Source organism: Medicago sativa, chromosome 2 (genome assembly GCF_051527215.1).
Source record: "Medicago sativa cultivar Bolivia chromosome 2, Bolivia_mono, whole genome shotgun sequence".
Taxonomy (NCBI): Eukaryota; Viridiplantae; Streptophyta; class Magnoliopsida; order Fabales; family Fabaceae; genus Medicago; species Medicago sativa.
This window is the reverse complement of record NC_140750.1, coordinates 2,219,057-2,241,119: the sequence shown is the minus strand read 5'-3', so window position 1 is coordinate 2,241,119 and position 22,063 is coordinate 2,219,057. Positions and strand designations below refer to the sequence as shown.

The following is a 22,063-nucleotide window of genomic DNA, read 5'->3' as shown; positions in this document are numbered from 1 at the left end:
GAATTTTTTATTTCATTTGTTATTTTTGTTGTTCTTTTTAGTCCTCACAAGCTTGAAGAATAGGCTTTGGTAGAGAAAGGTCATTTATTGGAAGAAATTTAAAGAAACAAAAATCATATTTATACCATGAGAGACCAAATCGCAGATATCATGTGTTAGTTGTAGATTGGATCAATCTTTATAATGAAGAACAAGGATACCATCTATGAGTAGTTGTTTGGTGAGATCCTATTTAAAAGTGAAAAATTGGGTAGCATCTGCAATTTTATCTTAAATTTTAGTTAACATCATGAATTATGTAGTTCTTATATATGACTGACCCGTCTAAGATCTAGAGAGGATTACATGAGTTACTTCAAGAGGTGAAGTATATGTTGGAATATATACACGTAAATACTTGTGTTTTTACATTGTAAGTTTTGTCGTAATTTCAAGAGTTACTTCAAGAGAAGGGATGAAGATACTGATAAGTGATGAATATGATGAAAATACTAATGTAACTTCAAATGTGATCTATAAAGAAATATTTTGTATTTTATGATTAAAATAATGTACTTAATTGTATTATACAACTTCTTAAAAAAATTGCATCATACGATTTTTTTAGGGGATTATACAACTTATATAACATCAACTCTTTTATCTGATATACTTTATTCTTATATATTATTGTCAATATGACCCGTGCGATGCACGGGTCGACAATCTAGTTATTATAAAAGCTACACTTGCCAAGCTGGCATGGTAGCCCTAATCCATCCTCATTTTTCCTCCCTAATACGTAATTAATGTTAATCAACTCAGTCAACCACTCTCTACATCTCAGCCCTAGATCTCATAAACTTTCATATATGCTTTTATGGCTGCAATGAATAGTAATTATTACCAATAGAAGACTATGGTCATTCACATTTAGAACTTTCAAATCTCACTTACCACGAATCAATTAATTAGCGTGCTACTGTTGTTTAATGTCCATGCACGTTATTTTGGTTTTTTCAGAACCAAAACCCTACAAGTGTTATCTTCCTTTAAGACTCTATCCTATATGTTAATGACATGTTATTTTTGTTTAGCGAGTACAGATGCATGCCACTGTTCGTAAATACCTGTTGCCAACGATTCAAAAAATGGTTGAAGAAGGAGGAACATATAAGCTAGAGAATGTCATGGTAGGATTTAACGAGGGAAATTACAAACTCTTGCCACACAAGTACAAACTTAGCATGATGGGAAATGCGAGATTTACTAAGGTTAATGCAAGCAATGTGCCTCAGAACGTGTTTGAATTCATGTCCTTCAAAGACATTTTCATCTCTCAGGAAGAGGACGTGGTTGCTGGTATGAAATCCTACCTTTTAGTTATGCGAATTTGTTTTTAGCTGTTTATGTAAATGATAATGCAAATTTTTTTGTTGTAGATGTCCTTGGTCATGTAGTCGAGAAAGATAGTGTAAGAGAAACCGAGAAGAATGGAAGAAAAAGCAAAGTCATTGATGTTAACATGGGTGAAAATAAATAGAGAGAATGAGTTAGGGTTTCTTTTTTTTTTTTTAATGAATGATTGAGTTAGGGTTGAATCTGTTAATTGTGTTCCAATCTTTCTTTTTTATTACCGAAATTATAGTTTCACTTTTTTCTCCTATTTTTTTTCTGGACTATGATTTTATTTGAGTAAGTAAATCATTCTGTTTTAGAAACCTGTTTTTACAGTTATCTACCCCGGGTATTGTGAGGTGGAGTTGAGTTGCATGCCCTTAATTTTGTCTTAATATATTTTGATAGATCAAATAAATTTGTTCTTTGCTTCGCATTATCATGAAAAATAATTTATTTGACTGATTCTTGAATGAAGTAATTATCTATGTGATTTATATATGAATTTAGTTTTCAAACCGTCCAAGTTCATCATGTATCATTCTGTTAATTTAGTTGCATGTGTAGGCCGTGACATCAACTATATAATAAACCCTAACTCCGAAACATTGTTTATTAATTTATAATAATATCCACATCCATTATATATAACTCAATCAATTCATGAAGTCAATTCTCTCTCATTCTTTCATTTTTAATTGTTTTTTTCCTCCAATCATTGAGTATATATAATTCACAAAAGAATATTATCATTATTATTAGATTCCACACTATAAGATAAACAAGAGGCAACTAATTTTTTACAAGTTTTTGCTTAATTATATCCAAGACCATACACCATAGTAGTATAATCAACATAAAAAACATGTATTTCTTCCCTTATGACTATACATCACATCAACTGGAACTAGAAATCAATGAGAATAAACAAAATTAAAGAGAACAATTCAACGTGCCCCTTCATTGTTCCTAAGAGATCCCTTAATAGTTTCACACACCCTTTTCGTTATATTTGATTAAATACACACTTCAATTGGAATAGTTATTATGTTGTACGTTCTTCATAAATCTAACCCCTTTGGACCAAAAGTTGCAACAGCATCACCTACGGTTAGAAATATTTTATCTTCCCCGATTAAGTCTGATAACTTGGACGCATGGAGCTTCTCGATTAAAATTGGTCCCGGGTTTGCCAAGAGAAGCTGTCAAAACATCACAAACATGAATAATTTTTTAGTACAAAGTTGAAGCTGTGTTATAAATTATAATTATATCATCATAGATGGATTTCTTGGCACACAAGAAATTCATTTGACTACTTGATTGAATTAAGCTATGCCATAACAAGCATGTGGTTGTACATTTAATTGATGGATAAAATTATTGGTGTGTAAGGAATAATGTGATAACTTCAAAATCATTTTGAATTTTGTTAATTTCAGAGATCAAACTTTGGAACTGTTTACCATTTGTTTCCAATTTTAAGAAGAGTTCTTATAGTAAATGTTAGAATTTTGAAAATGTTAACGACCTGGATATCTCTTTTCTTGAGGCTCTTAAGTAAATCTTCAAAGGAATGGATGCCACTAGTGTCAATATCAGTAACAGCTGCAATAATATGGTTGCTTAATTATTAAATTGAATCATCAAAATAAATCATGAAAGATTGGATGAAAGGATGTCATTAGAAGTCTTACGTGACATTTCAACAATGAGATGCTGTATGCTTGGATATTCACTTGATGTCCTTAGAATCTCTTCATCAGTCAGCCACTTCAATATTCTGTAAATTATGTTTCACTCATTCATCAGCCTCAATTCCATCAAAATTGATCAGAGAGTGTGTACAAACTTGAATATATATATATATATATATATATATATATATATATATATATATATATATATATATATATATATATATATATATATATATATACCTGTCCTTGATGTAGTTGGAGTTCGAGAAATAGATCGCAGAATCAACCCTGACGATCAACATGCCTGGAATCTGTGCTGCTTTGGGATATTGCAGGATGTTCCTATAAACAGTTGTCCCTGGAAGCTTCCCTAGTACTGCAGTCTTTGGCCTTGTCACTTGTAAAAGAATTTTGGCAAAAGATATTGCCACCTGCATGCATAAATAGGGTTAAGTAAATGTTAAACAAGGTTTTAAATCGTAGATTCGTAGTTGTGGTTTGTAAGTTGAAGTTGTCAAACTCTTCATAATCTCTTTTCAGACATATAAACTCTGACACCAAAAGTAGGTCAAGGGACGGTTTGTAAAGTGACGGTAAGTTTAAGCTCTGATACCATATAAGTTTTTATACTAGATATAACTCATATTTACACAATCGGCTTGTAACGTGAGTAATGTCACTCTTTATATATTTTCAAACTTTATCTCTTATCAACGTGGGACTTGAGTTTTTCCAATGATCACGATATTTAATATCGTAAAATATTATGGCCAAATCTAATATGTAGCTAGCTACAATTGCATTCGCAGAAACATGAAAAAACTTGATTTAAAAGAGAAAGGGTTTTGATATTCTAATTACCGCAATCATAAGGCCAACTTCAACACTTTTGAAGATGACACCAAAGAAGGCTCCCATGCAAGCTAGAAAATCAAATTTGTCAATCTTCCACAGAAGAATGGCTGCTTCATAGTCGATCAGGCTCATCACAGCAGCTATAATAATTGAGGCAAGCACTGCATTTGGAGTGTACTTGAATAGTGGTGTAATCACTAACAGAGTTAACAGCAAGACTGTGGACATAACTAAGTTTGATACAGCAGTTTTACAACCAGCCATATAGTTCACAGCTGAGCGAGAAAATGATCCTGAAAAAAATAATCCGAAACACTCATCAAAATAACAGTAATAATCGTGAAACTAGGGGAACAAAAATCGCGAATCAGCAAAAGTATAGGACCAAAAGAGTATTCAAGCCAAAATAAAAAAGTTGATTAATTGAAGTGCATAAGCTATTTCTATACGAAAAGAGATAATAAAGTCAACTAATTAGTTGTTTTCATTAGCCATCATGGCGAGGTTTTGAAAATAAGCTAAAAACAGCTTATGGACATGTCATAAGCTGTTTCCATAAGCTCTCTCAAACAGTAAATAAACCCTCTTTGGTACCTGTAGCCACATAGCAAGATGTCAAAGAACCAACAACGTTCATTGTTCCTAGTGCCACCATTTCTCTGTTACCATCTAGTGAATAGTCTTTCATAGCAGCAAATGTTCTTCCAATAGCCACAGCTTCCTATAAGGTTAAAAAACAATATTGACTCAAATGTTCCATAAATGTTTATGAAACAAAAGGGATGAGGAATTTTCTGTAAATTTGCTTACCGTGAGTGCTACCATACCAGAAATCAAACCAATCCGAATTGCAGCACTAAAATATTTTCCACTGAAAATTAATTTATTAATAGATAATGGATTGACACCCTTCTCAATATGTCTCACCTGAAATAGAATACATTATGAGTCTTAAAAAAGTGCTTCATTTTGTTTGAAATTATTGCAGAAATAATTATATGCTACTTACAATTGCTACTCCATCCTTGTCTGCCCTTGTAATGTAAACAGATAAAGTAGACACTATAACACAAATCATAGGAGACATTGCAGACACCCAAAAGAGTTTCTTATTCTTCTTAGCCTGTTTTATTGCAACATAAGAATAGTCATAAAAGGCTCAATAAATATAAATAGTAAATGAAAATGAAGAGAGGAAGGGTAGTTTTTGGCATTCTTACAATATATTTTGTTATAAAAAGGAAGACCAAGAATGATAGTCCAATTATTATTGTCTGCCAATTCCACTGTAAGCAGAAACAACTTAATCAAGTACTTATCACATAAACTCTTATCATATAATTGCTTATGTATAAACTCTTTCTATAACAATAGATAAAATAACGTCTAATTGTTTTCATTATAACTTATGAAAATAAGTTGAAAACAACTTACGAACAGTCTTGCAAATACTTATACTAATAGATAAGCTCAAATTTAAATAGATAACGTAGTGGAGAAAGATTTCAAAAGAAAAATGAAGGCTTACCCCATGGTGGGCTGCCTTAAAAACCGATGTCATGACAGAAACAATATCAGTTTTCTTGGTGAATTTTTTTATACCAAGTAGACCTTTAAGCTGTTGGAGTGCAATAGTAATGGCAGCTCCACCCATGAATCCAACAATGGCAGCATGAGATAGGAAGTCAATCAAGAAACCAAGCCTGCAAAATGAAGAAAAAGGAATTAGTCAAAGCATACACAAAGACAAGAACCATGCATTTATAGTAGTACTGTAGTTTACCTTAAAACTCCAAGTGCCATTTGAACGACTCCTGCAAAGAAAGTGGAAGTAAAAGCAAGAGCAAGGTATTCAGGACTTTTGAAGTCACTGATCTCCTCTGAAAGCAGACTTCCAAGCAAGAGAGACACCACAGCTACTGGTCCTATGGCAATATCTCTTGAACTTCCCATGAAAGCATACACAAGAGGAGCAACAAAACTTGTATCTGCAAAACCAACTCGTCGTCAATATTAACTGAAGAAGGTATATAATCTGAACTACATAATATATCAAGGTTGCTTACATAGTGCATACTGAGGTTCCAAATTTGCAAGCTTTGCATATGCAATATCCTATTTATGCATTCACATTTACACAAACGTCTAATCAGATTTCTATGCATTGACATGCCATAATATTTACACAGACGACTAATCAAATAGATTTTACTCTAGCGTCGTGTCATAATATTATTTTTACGAGACATTTGTACAAATAAATCTACCTGAGGAATGCAAAGACTTGCAATGGTGAGTCCAGCAATCAAATCACCCTTGAAACTTTTAAGATTGTAACCTCTTCCCCATTCCAAAATAGGGAAAACAGATTGGAGTCCAAGAACAAACTTTCTTTTCTTTGTTTGGTCTTTAAACTTGGCAAAAGGGTCATCAGAGAAGAAAGTTTCATTGAAATTGTGTTTGAAATCTTGGAAAAGTGTCTGCTTAGGAGGACTTGACACTTTGTGCATGAGTGGATGACTATGATCAGCACCATGTCTACGTGAAGAAGGATTGCTTTTTATTTCTTCCATGGCCCTTGACACAGCCTCATCACTAAAAACTTGACTCATTTTAATAACCTGCAAAAAACCATACACTAATTAGCAATAATTCAGAAACAGAAACTAGCTTTTGTAATTTAGCATGAAAGTCTATTTTTCTTAGAGTCAACAGATAGCTGCATAGTCACATTTTGTCATGTGAAGTTTAGCTTAATTTAAAAGAATAATATTGGAATTGCCGTTTAATTTGGATAAAGAATATAATTGAATCAAAAAGAGACAATGTGAAAGTACCAAAACAAGTGATGTTACAAGGAAAGATATGACCCTTAACTTGTTTTTATTCTTGTGACAAGCCAATGCTATGCCTATATATAGAGTTAGAAATGAGACAGGTGGAAATATATTAATTCATTATTTTAAGCTTTGTATCAGGATGAGATATATTATCACATATTAATTCTATTATTTGATCCAAGTCAACCATTATATTTAAGGTCAAGTTGTTCTAAGAAAATAATTTTTATTTTATCTTTTATTTTTATTAGGGTTTGATAAATATCTCAATTTTTTTTTTCTTTTTCCCTAAACATTTTTCGCACTTTTTGGCCCCCAAAAGCTTTCCATCAACACTTTTAGTCCATGTTATCTATTGAGATTAACTAAGGGTGACATGGCACTGCCACATGTGCTATCTCTAGCCATGTGGTGTTGACATGGCTAAGTTCAGGTTATCATTTAGTTTAGCCACGGTCAAAGCCATTTTAGACACGATGAAACCATGACTAAATAGAAGAATAGAATTTTCAAATTTCTTGATCATTCTTACGGCTTCAACATATCACCACTAAGTCATAGCAATGCTGAAATCTCATATTTGAGGCCATGGTTTAGATCCACCTTCAACATAAGAACGACGAATAAATTTGGGAATTCTATTCTTCTATTTTAAATGTGATTTAACCATGACTAAATAACACATAAATTGTGGAACATGAACTTAACAACGTCTGTGTCATGTCACCCTCCGTTAGTCCCATTTAATAGTTGAGACTAAATGTGGAGAGGATCAAGGAAAATAATGTCTCCGAGCCAACACAACAATGGAAGGCTCATAGAGAGCAAATAATTTTTTGAGTAATAGAGAGCAAATATAATGGTTGACTTGGATCAATTAACTAAATTAACAGCCCCTTATTCAAATATTTATGAGAAGATTTATGGGAACGTCATATAATAATACCAATGTTAATTTGGTTGATGTGCAAAATATGATGTTCAAAATGAGATCCATAGAAATAATCATGAGAAGATTTCGAAGAGAGAAAATATATTGCATTTGTCACAAAACTTTTGTACCTTTAATTCTAATTTTAATCAATCTAAAAGACCACATATGAGGTATCTTTGCACTCCTTTTGCAGATAATGTAGATGAAATGGTCAACTCTTTAAAGAAAAATTCGAGTGATTCTACATTGTTGAAATAGTACTTGATAATCATTGAAATAGTACTTGATAATCATGAAATCAATTTATCTTGATGAAATGGTCCTTTTCTCTCCTTTTGTTTTCCCTATGTTAGGTTTATTTCTTTTTTGTTTGGTGGTGGCGGGGGCGGGGTTTGAACCCGGGATCGAGTGATTCTACACAGTACTTGATAATCATTGAAATAGTACTTGATAATCATGAAATCAATTTATCTTGATGTTGATGAAATGGTCCTTTTCTCTCCTTTTGTTTTCCCTATGTTAGGTTTATTTCTTTTTTGTTTGGTGGTGGCGGGGGTGGGGTTTGAACCCCGGACCTTGCATATTTTTTTGCATTGTCCATACCAACTGAGCTAAGCTCACGAGGACAGGTTTATTTCTTTTGAAAGCCCTATGTTAGGTTTATGTTCCGCTTGTTTTTGTTCTTTTTCCTTTATTATAATATATTTCTAGATTATAAAAAATAATAGCTTTCAACTATAAATTGTTTTTATCAAAAGATTTCAAAATATTCTTTTATATATTCTAAGTGTTTATCATTTAATTTTTCAAAAACAAATTTATTTTTCTCACTTTTAACATTGTTACTCAATAACCCTAGTGTACGATATCCTTTAAAAAAAAAAAAAAAAACATTAGTGTACGATATGTTTTAACACTGTGTTAGAATTTAAGAAATAAAATAAAATAAAAATCTGACTCAAACCTATACGAGGTTTGTCTAAGATTTGTAACATTCATTTATGTAACATTTCTACTTTTCCAAATTTATGTAAAAATAAGTTAAGTACAACTTGCACGTTATTTACATACTTATAGCATAAGGTCAAATATTTGTATAATTGATAACAAAGATAGAAAAATGAAAATAAAATGTATTTTCTCCATACCAAATATTTTAAGACGTATATATAAACAACAAAAGTTTTATATTTTTCAAGTGGTTAGGGAAAAGTGATCAGTTGACAATGGAGAAAAATGGGATATATGATAAAAGTCTTTTAAATGGGATTCTCGTATAATGTAGAAGAACCATGATACATGGATAAGCTTAATTATTGGCATTGACCAAAAATTATCAATTCATTTACACACCGTGGGATGGCAAAGTTTGTTTTTGTTTTTCTTCTCATATGTTGACGTTGGCCATTCATTCACTCAACTAGTATAGTGACCCGTGCCAAGCACGGGAAATAAAAAACTTTTTTGATCAAATGTATAGATTTTATATTATGTTATCTTAAAATTATAAATGTGGCTATAATTTAAATTTGATATGGAAAAAAATATCATCTTAATGTTGTTAATTTTGTATATATTTTGAAATATCTAAACATTGAACATAACGATTAAAGTATTTGAATTTATACTTATACTAATTATTTGTAGTATAAGATGTACTCATTGTTAAACTTAACATATGTAATATTTATGCAAAAATACGCCGACGTACTGTATATTATTATTTGTTGACATAATATATTTTATTAATCATAAAAACTAAAAAGATTATATTTTTTTTATATAATAGTCAGTGTCAGATGTATACCCATAGCCTGTGAATGCAAACGTTAAATTTTTTATGGGTGTGTCTAAATATAGTTTGGGCTACAGAAACGTCGATTGTTATTTGTTTTTATTTTTTACAAAACCAATGGTCTAATGTAAATTTGTATTTTGGGGTAACAACGATGTAAAAAAAAAGTTGTGCGTACTGTTATACCTAAAAAGTGCATCAATTAAAAGTCAATGGCAGGAGGATCTGCTTATATAGAAATTGCATGTCCTGTAATGACCAATACGTAGACATGGCAACGGGGCGGACCGGGGGCGGGTTTGAGAATCCCCACCCCCGCCCCCGCTTCCATGCACCCGTACCCGCCCCCGCCTCCGTCCCCAAACCATATCAGGGGTAAAAATTGAACACCCAACCCCGCCCTCAACTCCCGGCTCCGCCCCCACCCCCACCCGCGAAAACTTTATTTTTTATAAAATATTTAAAAAATGCATATTTTTTCATTTTTTCATAGCAACAAAAACACAATAATTATATTAATAATTATTTATCTAATAAACTTTTTTCAAAAGAGCAAAATAATGATAATAAATATGTTTCTAAAGAGTAATATTATATTAAAATAGGTTGGTACTTATGGAAATAAGATTATAAAATTTAAGAAAGAAAGTTTTAAAAAACGGGTGCGGGGCGGGGGTGGGTGCGGGGCGAGAGTAAGCATACCCCGCACCCGTACTAAAACTCCAAATTTCCCCCACACCCGTACCCGCACCCAGTTAAATCGGCTTTTCCCCGTTAAATTCGGGGCGGGGGCGGCCGGGTCTTGCGGGGGCGGGGTTTGTTGCTATGTCTACCAATACGCCTTACAAAGAAATTAAAAAAGAAAAACGACTTCCAAACAATATGTAACTTTAGTTTTTTAAATTATAGCAACAACAATTCTAAAACATAGCCAATGATCATACTTTTTGAAAAACTTCACGATACACAACATTTTTGGTTTCCTTGCAAACATTATTATCTTCATCCAAGATGAGCAGCTTCAAACCTTTTCTAGAAGTAACTCGAGAGACAACGACATAGAGTTGTCCATGCGTGAACACGGGCTTAGGAAGATAAACTCCCACTCGAGATAAAGATTGACCCTGACTTTTATTTATTGTCATCGCAAAACAAAGCGTCAATGAAAATTGCATGCGTCTGAATTTGAAGGGTAGTTCTGGATCACTCGGAATAAGATTCATCCTGGGAATGAATACCCTGGTACCTGCCCTTTCTCCTGTAATTACAGTAGCAACTACCGTGCTCTTCCCTAGATGTGTAACTGTCAGCCTCGTACCATTACACAGTCCATTGGCCTGATCAATGTTTCTCATCAGCATAGCCGGACATCCCACCCTTAGTTTCAACCGGTGATTTGGAATTCCAGAGCTCTTAATACCATTAAGAAATTCTGTTGTGAAATACTCGCTTTGGACATCATAATTTTCACACGATCGACAAACAGAATCAGAGCTTAAATACTCTTTCTCTTCACTTGGAATCAGCGACATCATATATTCGTTAACATGCTCAACTGAATCAAGCGTTGGTGCGAGTATTCCCCTTTCTTGGAAAAATAGTTGGTCACCAATGTTATCATTCAAATCAGGATACACAAAGTTTATAATTGACATCAACGGATTTGTTGTGTCTGATATGAGCAAATATTCAGGAATTTCTACCTTCATTTCACCATTCTCATCCGAAGCGTCATTGTCGTCTCGAGTTGAGAGTATCCACTTGCCAAAATTAGGAATTTCTTCCTGCTCTGCAGGTACCAAAGATGCACCCAATCTCATATTAACAGTAAGCCTCAACAAATTACAATAAGCCCATATCTTTGATGAATTGATTGAGGCATCAACAATATCCTGCCTCGTTCCTTTTCGGACAACAAACAATATCTGCCTGAAATCACCACCTAAAACTACTGTCATTCCACCAAAAGGTCTAAACTCGTTTAGGGGATCATTCTTGGACATCACACATTGATCGGTCAACTGCCTCAAAGCACCATCGGTGCATCATTGGAGTCTCATCCCAAATTATCAACTTTGCAGCGCACACCAGGTCGGCCCTAGGACTATCCTTTTCCATCGTAAGCGATGATGCCTCATTAATCTCAATAGCGACTGTCAGCGTCGAGTGCGCGGTTCTTCCACCTGGTAATAGAAAAGCCGCTATACCGCTGGATGCAACATTCAATACAATTAACCCCTTCGATCTAACAGCATCTGACAATGTTATCCATATAAAGGTTTTTCCAGTACCACCGTAACCATATAAGAAAAAGAAACCACCGTCGTCAGAACCAACGGACTCCATGATCTTGTCATGCACACATCTTTGTTCATCAGTCAACATCAGCGTGTGTCTTATCCAGTTCATCTTTGTTGTCATTTAGCTTATCAACGATAAGCTTGTTTGTGAAAGTTGGCATGTCTGCTGCATTTGGCCTGGGCATAGATTTGAAGTCAATAAGAGACCGTCCGTTTTCCTGAAGCAGCATTTCAATTTCAATCAAACACAGCTTCTTCAAGTCATCGTCACTGATACGCAGATCTACATATTAAATGTAAAGTCCCAAAATTAATATTAACACCTTTGCATGCATATGTGTGCAAGTTGAAGAGAAAGATAAAATATTAGCTTTATATGAGAATTCTTTATATTTAAACATATCAGCTTAAAAAATGTAGAAAATGCTGAATGGTATCATAGAGTTAGTAACTCTTGGTTTGTTCTTTACTATAATTGCCTCGTCCATGTCATTTGCACCCTGATGCTAAACTCGTCATCCCAGAATTCCAAGCAGTATTTGACTTGTGTTGCTTCAAAAACAACAACAAAGGAGTACGCAAAGAGAAGTGCAGTGGAGACAACACTAACAAAGCATATCTCAGTGGAGACATGTTTTTACTTTGAAGTTTTATGTTACCTCTTAATGCATTTTAAGTGCAGCTTTTCCTTTTAAAGTTGCATAATGACACGCCATTTGTTCTAATTCTCATCAATGACAATTGCAACATGTTCTGGCCTTAAAAAAAAATATCATTATGTCTTGAAACATGTCTATTTTCACTTCTGTCTTTGTCATAAAAACTAAAAATGATAGTAAGAGAATATATGCAATGCAACGGAAAAAATGATATTAAAGTTATGACTCAATTCTTAATCGAAAAAAGTTTCTTTCAGCTTAACTCAAACTAAAAAAATAAGCTTATTTGTAAAGGATTTCCCAAGCCATTATCTAATTAACGTGAAAATAAATAGATATAGAAACTGCTACAAAAAGATGTCATGAATGCTCACTAATCTAGATAACGTGAAAAATTAATCAATTAAAGAACAGTTTTGTGGCGTTGATAGTAGGTCATGCATTAACCTTATGTTGTTTGCATTATTTGTGGGTGTGTTTGTAACGCCGTCCTTTTATTTAATTATTTTTATTAAGTTAGAATCTATTTATGTGATTTATTTATATATATGATGTGTCAGTATTTTATTTTGTGGCATTATTCTACTAATTATTAGAATATGAGAATTATTAGTGTAAGTAGAATTGGAGGTTAGAATAGAAGGAAGAATAAGTTATTGGGCCTAAATAGATTTAGGAAGAGTGATTAGTATTATAAACAAGGAAGCTTAGGTTAGAAAGAGTTTTTACGTTAAACCACTTTTTTTGGAGAAAGAGGAGAAAGAGGAGAACTCAGAGAGTGAGAACCCTAGGAACGAAGAACACTGCTTTTGATTTCAGAAAAACAATCTAAGGTAAGGGTGGGACTATCTTTCACTAATATTAAGTCTGTAGATCATTAGATTGCATCTAACGTGTTTTAGGATGAGTTTTGTAAGATTATGAGAATTAGGGTTTGAGTGAGAATTGATGATTAGGTGATGAAAAACCGTTGAATTGATGTATGAGGGGAGTCTCTATTCATCATAAGGGTTGTGTACTCATGTGGGTAGTGAAGGGTTGCTAATTTTTATTATTTTCTCATTCCTTTGATGAATCTATGATTAAATTCGTGTTCTTTTATGTTGCCGTAGTTATATGTTTGACTGTAATTTCTGAATTGTGATGCTTTCATGTTAAATTTGTGATTGAATGATTTTGTCAATTTAATTTATTGTTATGTGAATATATGATATCCATGTTGCGTTTTTTTTATACGATTCAATTGGAAAATATATACTATGTGTTTGTTTTTATTTCCACCCATTTTTGCATCGTATTGATTGAATTTGATTCATATGGTCGTGTTCTTTTGTTTTGGCTATCTGTTTCTACGGGTTCTTACTTCAAAAGCCATTAATTGTTTTCCTTTGAAAATCACATATGAAATTGGTGGTTTTAAAAATTGTTTTGAGTTAAATAGCCTTTTTGACTTCAAAGTTTAATTAAATACGTGTTAATTTCTAATTTGGCCTATTTAATCTTGGAGTACTAATACTAATATTATGGGATCTTGTTGGAATACACGTTTGGAGTGCCACTGCTAACCGAAATATCTTGCCATAGTTGATTGCTTCTTGGTTAAATATTTTGTTTAACACCTCAAAATTTGTATTCTACTATTCTTTAAAGTGATACCTTCTGATTCTTAATGTTAATTATCAATGCTTTAATCAATTTCAAAGTGCCGATCCAAAATATATGGCAGAATTTGTTTCATGTGTTATGCGCTGTGTAACACCCCGTTTTCCCCAACTTGAAAATTTCATTTAAAATCAGAGTATTTAAATCATAAACGGAATGTCACATACTTCTTGAGAATCATAAAATAGATAATAATGATTATCCTTCAAGTTCAACATCATAAAATCTGAAACTACGCAGCGGAAAATAGTTCAACATAATAGAAATCTTGGCACACAGGCCTTATTGGAAATTCTCATAAATTAGTTCATAAAAGAAACACGTAAGGAATAGAGGTAAAAGCAAGCCCCCATCCCGTTACGTATCAGAGCACCTAGACACCAACTGAGAGTCCACTCATGAACGCCTCTAATCTTTATTACCTGCACATTACCCACGGTCGAGGCAACATATACGCAGAAGGGGTGAGATTTCATAATCAATACATTAAGCATATAATCCAATAAAATGCATTTAACAACTTAAACATTAAAAACATATCAACAATTAACAATTAGCATATTTTTCATTACATAACAAATACAATCATCAAATACCATTACTAATTTTCATCACAAATCATAATCAACTTAACACTCAACTTGACGACACAACTCATCCTTGACCATGCAACTCTATCAACTCAACAACAACCTAACAACATGACTCATCTTTGACCATGCAACTCTATCAACTCGACAACAACTCGACAACTTAAACATCATGAACTTCTTGATATGCAAATGCATGTGGTACCAATCAGCAACAAAATGAGCATAATAGGCTCTTCAACGTGTGAGCACAAAGGCTGCCGGGCCTAAAGCCCCCAACTTTAATGAGCACAAAGGCTGCCGGGCCTAAAGCCCCCAACTTTAATGAGCACAAAGGCTGCCGGGCCTAAAGCCCCCAACTTTAATGAGTATGCAATGAACTCAACTTCCAACAACTTAGACAACGACGTGTACAACTCATACGACTCATAATCATGGACGACTTCTTAAATTCCAACTTTTCACTTAATCTCCTAATTTTAACCTCAATTCAACATCTAATTATCATCTTATGGTATATCTGAGTTCTGTACACTAATTTAGCATCAATCTAACATCTGTTCATGGTTCAATCATCAAAATTGTTCTTAAACCTAATTCTCAATTCTCACCAAAACTTAACCTGATCATGCTAAATTCATCCTATAGAATCATACTCTTAATAATATTGAAAATTAGTCTCACCCTTACCTGGTTATGATGAAATCGCAGCTCTCCCTCTAGTTCTCCTCTTTTCTGACTTTTCTCCCTTTTCTCCAAAAGCGTTTCACGTAAAAACGTTTCTAACTTATGTTTGCCCTATTTATCTTTTCGTATTACTCTTCTCACCTCTAAACTTACTCTTTACACATCACAGCCCAACTTCTAATATTTTTATTTTATTTCTCATATCTTATTTTATTTAATAATAAAATAAGTCACACCAACATAACAACTTCACAACATCAATATACTTCACGTCATTCTAGAAAATCACATAATTTATCTATAAATCATGCAAACTATTTAAATTCTTAAATCATATATATATAAATAAATATATAAATCCTCATTAAATTAAGTAAATAATTAAGACGGGCGTTACAACTCTCCCCAACTTATAAGTACTATAACTATTGTTTATTTTTTTATGTGATAAAGAACAATTAAAATTAATATCGTGTTTTTTTTATACTATTCAATGAAGTGAATTGATGAGTTATTTGAAGATGTGTAATTGATGTGGTATTTAACGAAAAGTAATTGATGACTTATTTGACTAAGTGTAATTTGTGAATTATTTGATGATGTGTATAGATGTGTTATATAAGAGTTGTTATATGCTGCACTTGTTGCTGTTTGCTGTTGTTGACCATTAATGTCATAAAGTTGTAAGTGTCGGTCTAAGTTGTGAAGTCGTAAGAAGTTGTCCAAATTATTGGAATCATATAAGTTGTTTAAGAAGTTCAAGTTGTAAGATGTTGAGTCCATTGCATACTCATTAATGTTGAGGGCTTGATGCCCTGGAGCTTTTGCTCAACCACGACGATGGAGCTTTTGCTCAACTATGTTGAGGGCTTGATGCCCTGGAGCTTTTGCTCAACTATGTTGAGGGCTTGATGCCCTGGAGCTTTTGCTCAACCACGACGATGGAGCTTTTGCTCAACCACGACGATGAGGGCTTATGCCCTAAAATGGTACCACATGCATTTGCATTTTCATGATGATCAAAGATGGTTTAAGACGTTAAGAGTTGCATAGTCGAGTCTAGATGCATTGTCAAGTCAAGTTGTTAAGATGTCAAGTTGTCGAGATGTTAAGATGTTAAGATGTCAATATGATGAGCTATTAATAAAGTGCTTTATGAATGATTATGATGCTTAAGATGATGAATGCTTATGATGTGTATGATGATTGATTTTGAAGTTGCTTATGATGATTGATTATGAAGTTGTTTATGATAAGATGCTATGTGATTTATGGTAAGATGCTATGTGATTTACGGTATGATGCTATGTGATTTACGGTAAGATACTACATGTTTACTAATGATGATATGTGATGATGTATGTGATATTATTGATAATATAAGATGAAGTTTATGAATAATGTAGGAAGATTAATGATACTAGTTAATGAAGTTTATGATGTTAAATGTAATTAATGAGTTACCTGTTTAATATTATTGTTTGAGAAATCTCACCCCTCTGCTTGGAAATGTTGCTCTTCGTATGGGTAACTTGCAGGTAACCAAGATTAGTTGCGGTCGTGAGTGGACTCCTCACAAGTGTGTCTTAGGTGCTCTGATACGTAACGGGATGAGGATTTTAATACTATTTTCTGTTCCTTTACGTATTGCTTTTGAAGTTTAAGAATTATTACTGAACTAAGATTTATGAGACTTTTATGATGAGGCCTGCGTGCCGAGACTATTTCCATTGTTAAAATAAATCCGCTGCGAAGTTTTTTAAATATTATGTTGATGAATTTTTGAAGGATAAATTATTATCTATTTTGTTAAGATTTTATGATAAAGAGATGTAGCATTCCGTTTATGTGAATTACTCTGATAATTTATTATGAAATTTTTACGTTGGGAAAACGGGGTGTTACAGTGTTAGTGTCAGTTCTGCGCTGCTATTACGTGATGTAGCCGCTGGCTGGGAGGCTTTTGTGTGTGCATATTTGCTGTTGCGTCCGGTTGGCTTTTCTGTTTTTTAGTTGCAGTTATTTCAGCCTGTTGTAGTGCAGCTATGCTGCTGTGCAGCTGCGATTTTTTAGAGGATCTTTGTGGGCATTAGGTTGTGAGACAGGGGTACTCTCGTGTAGGCAGCACCACGGTTTGTCGTGGTACTTTGCTGGGTTTGGTCTTTGATTAAGGCAACCTAGTGTACACCTCGGCCTCATGATTATTACACCCGACCCTTGTATATGAATTTACCATCCGCATATATCTCCCTTAGATCATACCCCTATTCAAGCCTTCAAAACACTCCCTACATTCACATTTAGGTTCCCTCGTAGAAAAATATTTTCTCTTAGTGGTATATTTAGAATTAAGCCTCCTAAATCATCCCAAAATTTAATTTTAAAGTTTTTTTTAACCCTGCCCAGGGTGCATAAGCACTAATGATATTAAAGATGTATTGTTCCACTATAACTTTTAGGAATATGATATGATCTTCTATCCTTTTCACATCTATAATATCCTTCTTTCATTCCTCATCAACAATAATGTCTACCCTATTTGTCGGTCTAACTTATAACACTAAAGACGTATTGTTACACTATAAATTGTATAACTATTATATGATGTCCTATCCTCTTTACATATACAACATCCTTCTTTGATTTTGTATTCACTATGATGTCTACCTCATTTCTCGTTCTAACTTTATTAGTGTACCAATTCTAAAACCTTGAACTATCTAATTTTTTCGCCCTTTCATCCACCCACTTAATTGCATGATATTAAAGATGTATTGTTCCACTACACTTTTTAGGAATATGATCTCCTATCCTTTTCACATCTATAATATCATTCTTTCATTCCTCACCAACAATAATGTCTACCCTATTTGTCTGTCTAACTTGTAACACTAAAGACGTACTGTTACACTATAAATTGTATAGATATGATATGATGTCCTATCCTTTTTACATATACAATATCCTTCTTTGATTCTGTATTCATTATAATGTCTACCTCATTTCTCGATCTAACTTTGTTAGTGTACCAATTCTTAAACCTTGAACTATCTAATTTTTTCGCCCTTTAATCCAACCACTTATTTTCCTATATGCACGTACAATAATCTTCCTTCTAGTCATAGCACCAACTATTTCAATATATTTTTCTATAAGAGTGTCTATATTCCATGTTCCAAAACTGATCATACTCTCTTGTACTAACTTCTTTATCCACACATCATTTTTAGAGGTCCATATTACACCTCAAAATGAATGTGATACAAATAACATACATTTTGCCCAAACCATGGGTCGTTTATGCGTATGATGGTTTACCGAAAATTATCATTGATAGTTGAAAGACCAATTTTAAAAGGCTATATTGTGGTAGCAAAATATTTGCATTGATTTTGCTAGACTGTATTTTTTATTCATTGTTTGAAAAATGGAATATGTTATTTAGTATATCAATAATATTAATGAGATTTATACCGTCTTCAATAATTTTTATTTTTAAACCAAAAGTGGGCAATTAGAGTATCACCTCATCAAAATATATTAAATAAAAAATATATACAATAGAAAAAGAGGAGAGACCAAACCAAAACTCTCAGAAATTTAAGAATCTAAAGTTTGATAAACCAAACTTGTCTCCAACAGAATACTCACTAATTTGGGCAGAGATGCTATTGCAGTTAGTATAATCATTAAGAGTCAGACCTAAATTTGCTAAAGCATATAAGCAAAAATTTAATTCTCTATAAATATAAGAAAATATAACTTTCATAAGCATATATGTTCCAAATTTGTTAAACACTCATACAAACTTCTATAAGTAGCTAGCATTTCTCTTTATATATGTTTATATTTGGGTTTCTTAATTAAGATTTCTTTTGTCAAAAAAAAAAATTAAGATTTCTAAAACTTTTTTATATATACATTCAAAAAAAACTTTATTATATATGTTTAAAATTATATTTGTATAAAATTTGTTAAACACTCGTACGAACTTCTTATCGAAGTCAAATATCTTAAAATTCAATAATTTTTTATATACACTTAAAATTATGTTTGTATAAAATTTATTTAATAAAACACTGATAAAAATGTCTCAAGTAAGTCGAATATCTGTAAAGATTAAAACCAGTTTATATGTGATTAATGCATTAAAATCACGTGATTCTCCTTTATTTCTCCATTAAATATCTAAGGTATTTTATTAATGATATTAAATCGATTTAAACAAAATTAAATCATTTAAATAATGTGATTCTCATTACCTGTATAGGAGTAAAGTAGTCATTAAGGAGAATATCTTCATTAATATTAAAATGTGATTAATGATTTAGAAATTTTTTAAAATATGATTCTCATTAACGAAATATATATATATATATATATATATATATATATATATATAAATATAAACACAGCCCTCTCATTAAGGAGAATATCTTCATTAATATTAAAATGTGATTAATGATTTAGAAATTTTTTATTACATTAATATCATTTGTTTTTTTTATGGTCCTTTTGAATATTTGTATTTCTTCATCAGTTTGAAAACAAATCTTTATTGTTTGATGGTGAACAACGAAGACCATATATAGAACTTGAGATTCTTAGAATGCTTTTCCAAAGAATAAATATTTACACCAACAACACAACACGATAAGAAAGTGGTACACACCATATTATTGTAGCCAATATACATATGATTTACTAATAAATCCTTGAATGTCTACACATGACAATTGTCCACAAGTTCATTATGAATATTTCTAAAAAAATAATCATTATAAGCAGTGGTAGATGTGAATCCTTTAGTTATTTTCGTTTTTTTATTAAAAAAATTGATAAAATTTGTCATTTATTATTCTTAATGATTATCGAAAAATAATAATTATTCTTGCTTTTTTTTAGGCATTGTATACTTACTTGTATAAAACTTATAAATATTACCATGTATTGGACCATGTGAGATTGAATCCGTAATCCTTATTTGTAAATGATAAAAAGCGAATTACTCCTTTGATATTATACCAAAAATATAATATCTATTGAGTATATGTGTCTGCAATTAAATGCTCAAAAGATCTGCTCATAGCAATTATGTTTTGCCTTAAGCCAATAGCTTCTTTTGTTTAATGAGTCAATTGATTTTTGAAATTATTGTGAGACCATTATTGGTTAAATTTTACTTAGACTCAGGTCAAACTCCATACTATCATAGACCTTCCACAGAAACTGGAGGGTCAACACAAAAAATCATTATCATTCAAAATTATTATTTGAGAGTTTAGATTATCGGAAATTAAGAAAGTAACTTTTTTTTACATATATTACTTCAAAAAACCTTTTTTACATATATATAATTTGTTTTTTTTTATCATGATGGCCTACTATATTTATCTCTTTTTTTTAGGGATATTATATTCATCTTTTTAGGTGTTAATATTTATCTGTATATTTAATTTTAGCAACATTGTTGTGGTAAAGGGATGAAGATAATAGGAAAAAAAAAGTCATATATATGATACAACACTCATCAAAGAAATTAAATCAATAAAAAAGGATAGTGTCCACTCTAATTTCCTAATTACACAAAGCAAGTTAACAACAACTATCTATAATATTCAATATGATTTTAATCAATATTAAAATCATAACATAGTCGGTGAGCAAAAGAAACATTGCTATTTGAAATGTAAAATATGATCAACAATACAAATCGTAGCTCTAAAATTAAGTGCATGAATAGTTTTAAAAAAAAAGTAGTCATCGTGTGCATCATAATTCATCAAATTCGTTCTTCGAGATCCACATTTTGAACACCTAAAGAGAAGGTGAAATAGGTTTCCATATGCTGAATTTCCATATGTTCAGCTGAAAGAAAGAAAATTAGAGTGAAATAAGTTTAATTGTTGTACCCGTGGAAAATATAAAAAATAGAATCAATTTTTGGAGACAGATCTATGAAAATAAGAAAAAAATCAATACATTGAAAGATGGATTTCGAAAACTATTTTAAAATTCTTGTATGAAATTAGAGATGATCTAAAAATGGTGTGGAAAACATGAGCTTCAAAAGCAATATTTATAGCCAAAAAACACCAAATAACCACAAAAATTATTCCATTGATTAATGGATGCAATAATTGGGAATAAATTATACATTAATTTTTGAAACAAACTCATACACATAATCATGATATATTAGTCTTTTAATTTGAAATAATCAAAGTCACAATTTTTTTTATTATAACAATATATTGATTACGAAAAACGAAAAACATATAATAAAGATTTTTTATTTACGTATCATTTTTTTAACCCTGTGTCGATCTAGATTTAATCTTATAATTTAAATGTGTTAAAAAAATCGAATGAATAATTATTTAATTAAATATGTACAATTTTTTTTTGAAGAATGCACAATTATTTTTTATAAAGCGCATATTTTTTTCCACATCAAGAGTACACAATAAAAACAAATTATTTTTTTATAAAAATATAAAAATACTTGTAAAAACAAAGTAGAGTCTTGGAATAAGGTATGTTCCATGATTTATGTTTTTTTTTTTGAGAGAGTGATTTATGCTTTTTTGTTAAGACTTTTTTTACTATAGCCATATTTACGGTTGTTTTTTTAACTAAAATTGAAATCAATCTTTATGCAATT

At 31.8% G+C, this 22,063-nt stretch overlaps 1 protein-coding gene across 1 annotated transcript; it reads right to left on the bottom strand.

Annotated features, from left to right (window-relative positions):
- Positions 1–2,223: 2,223 nt before the first annotated feature.
- On the bottom strand, positions 2,224–6,816 carry LOC146943545 (high affinity sulfate transporter 2-like). The gene is made up of 14 exons (XM_085741831.1): positions 6,770–6,816; positions 6,200–6,553; positions 5,999–6,047; positions 5,716–5,920; positions 5,461–5,635; positions 5,153–5,218; positions 4,942–5,055; positions 4,743–4,859; positions 4,527–4,653; positions 3,939–4,225; positions 3,318–3,508; positions 3,075–3,160; positions 2,909–2,985; positions 2,224–2,579 (listed from the first exon to the last, which is right to left on the bottom strand). The coding sequence occupies exons 2-14, from the start codon at positions 6,542–6,544 to the stop codon at positions 2,439–2,441; spliced, it is 1,980 nt and encodes a 659-aa protein (XP_085597957.1). The 5' UTR covers positions 6,545–6,553; positions 6,770–6,816; the 3' UTR covers positions 2,224–2,438.
- Positions 6,817–22,063: the final 15,247 nt, after the last annotated feature.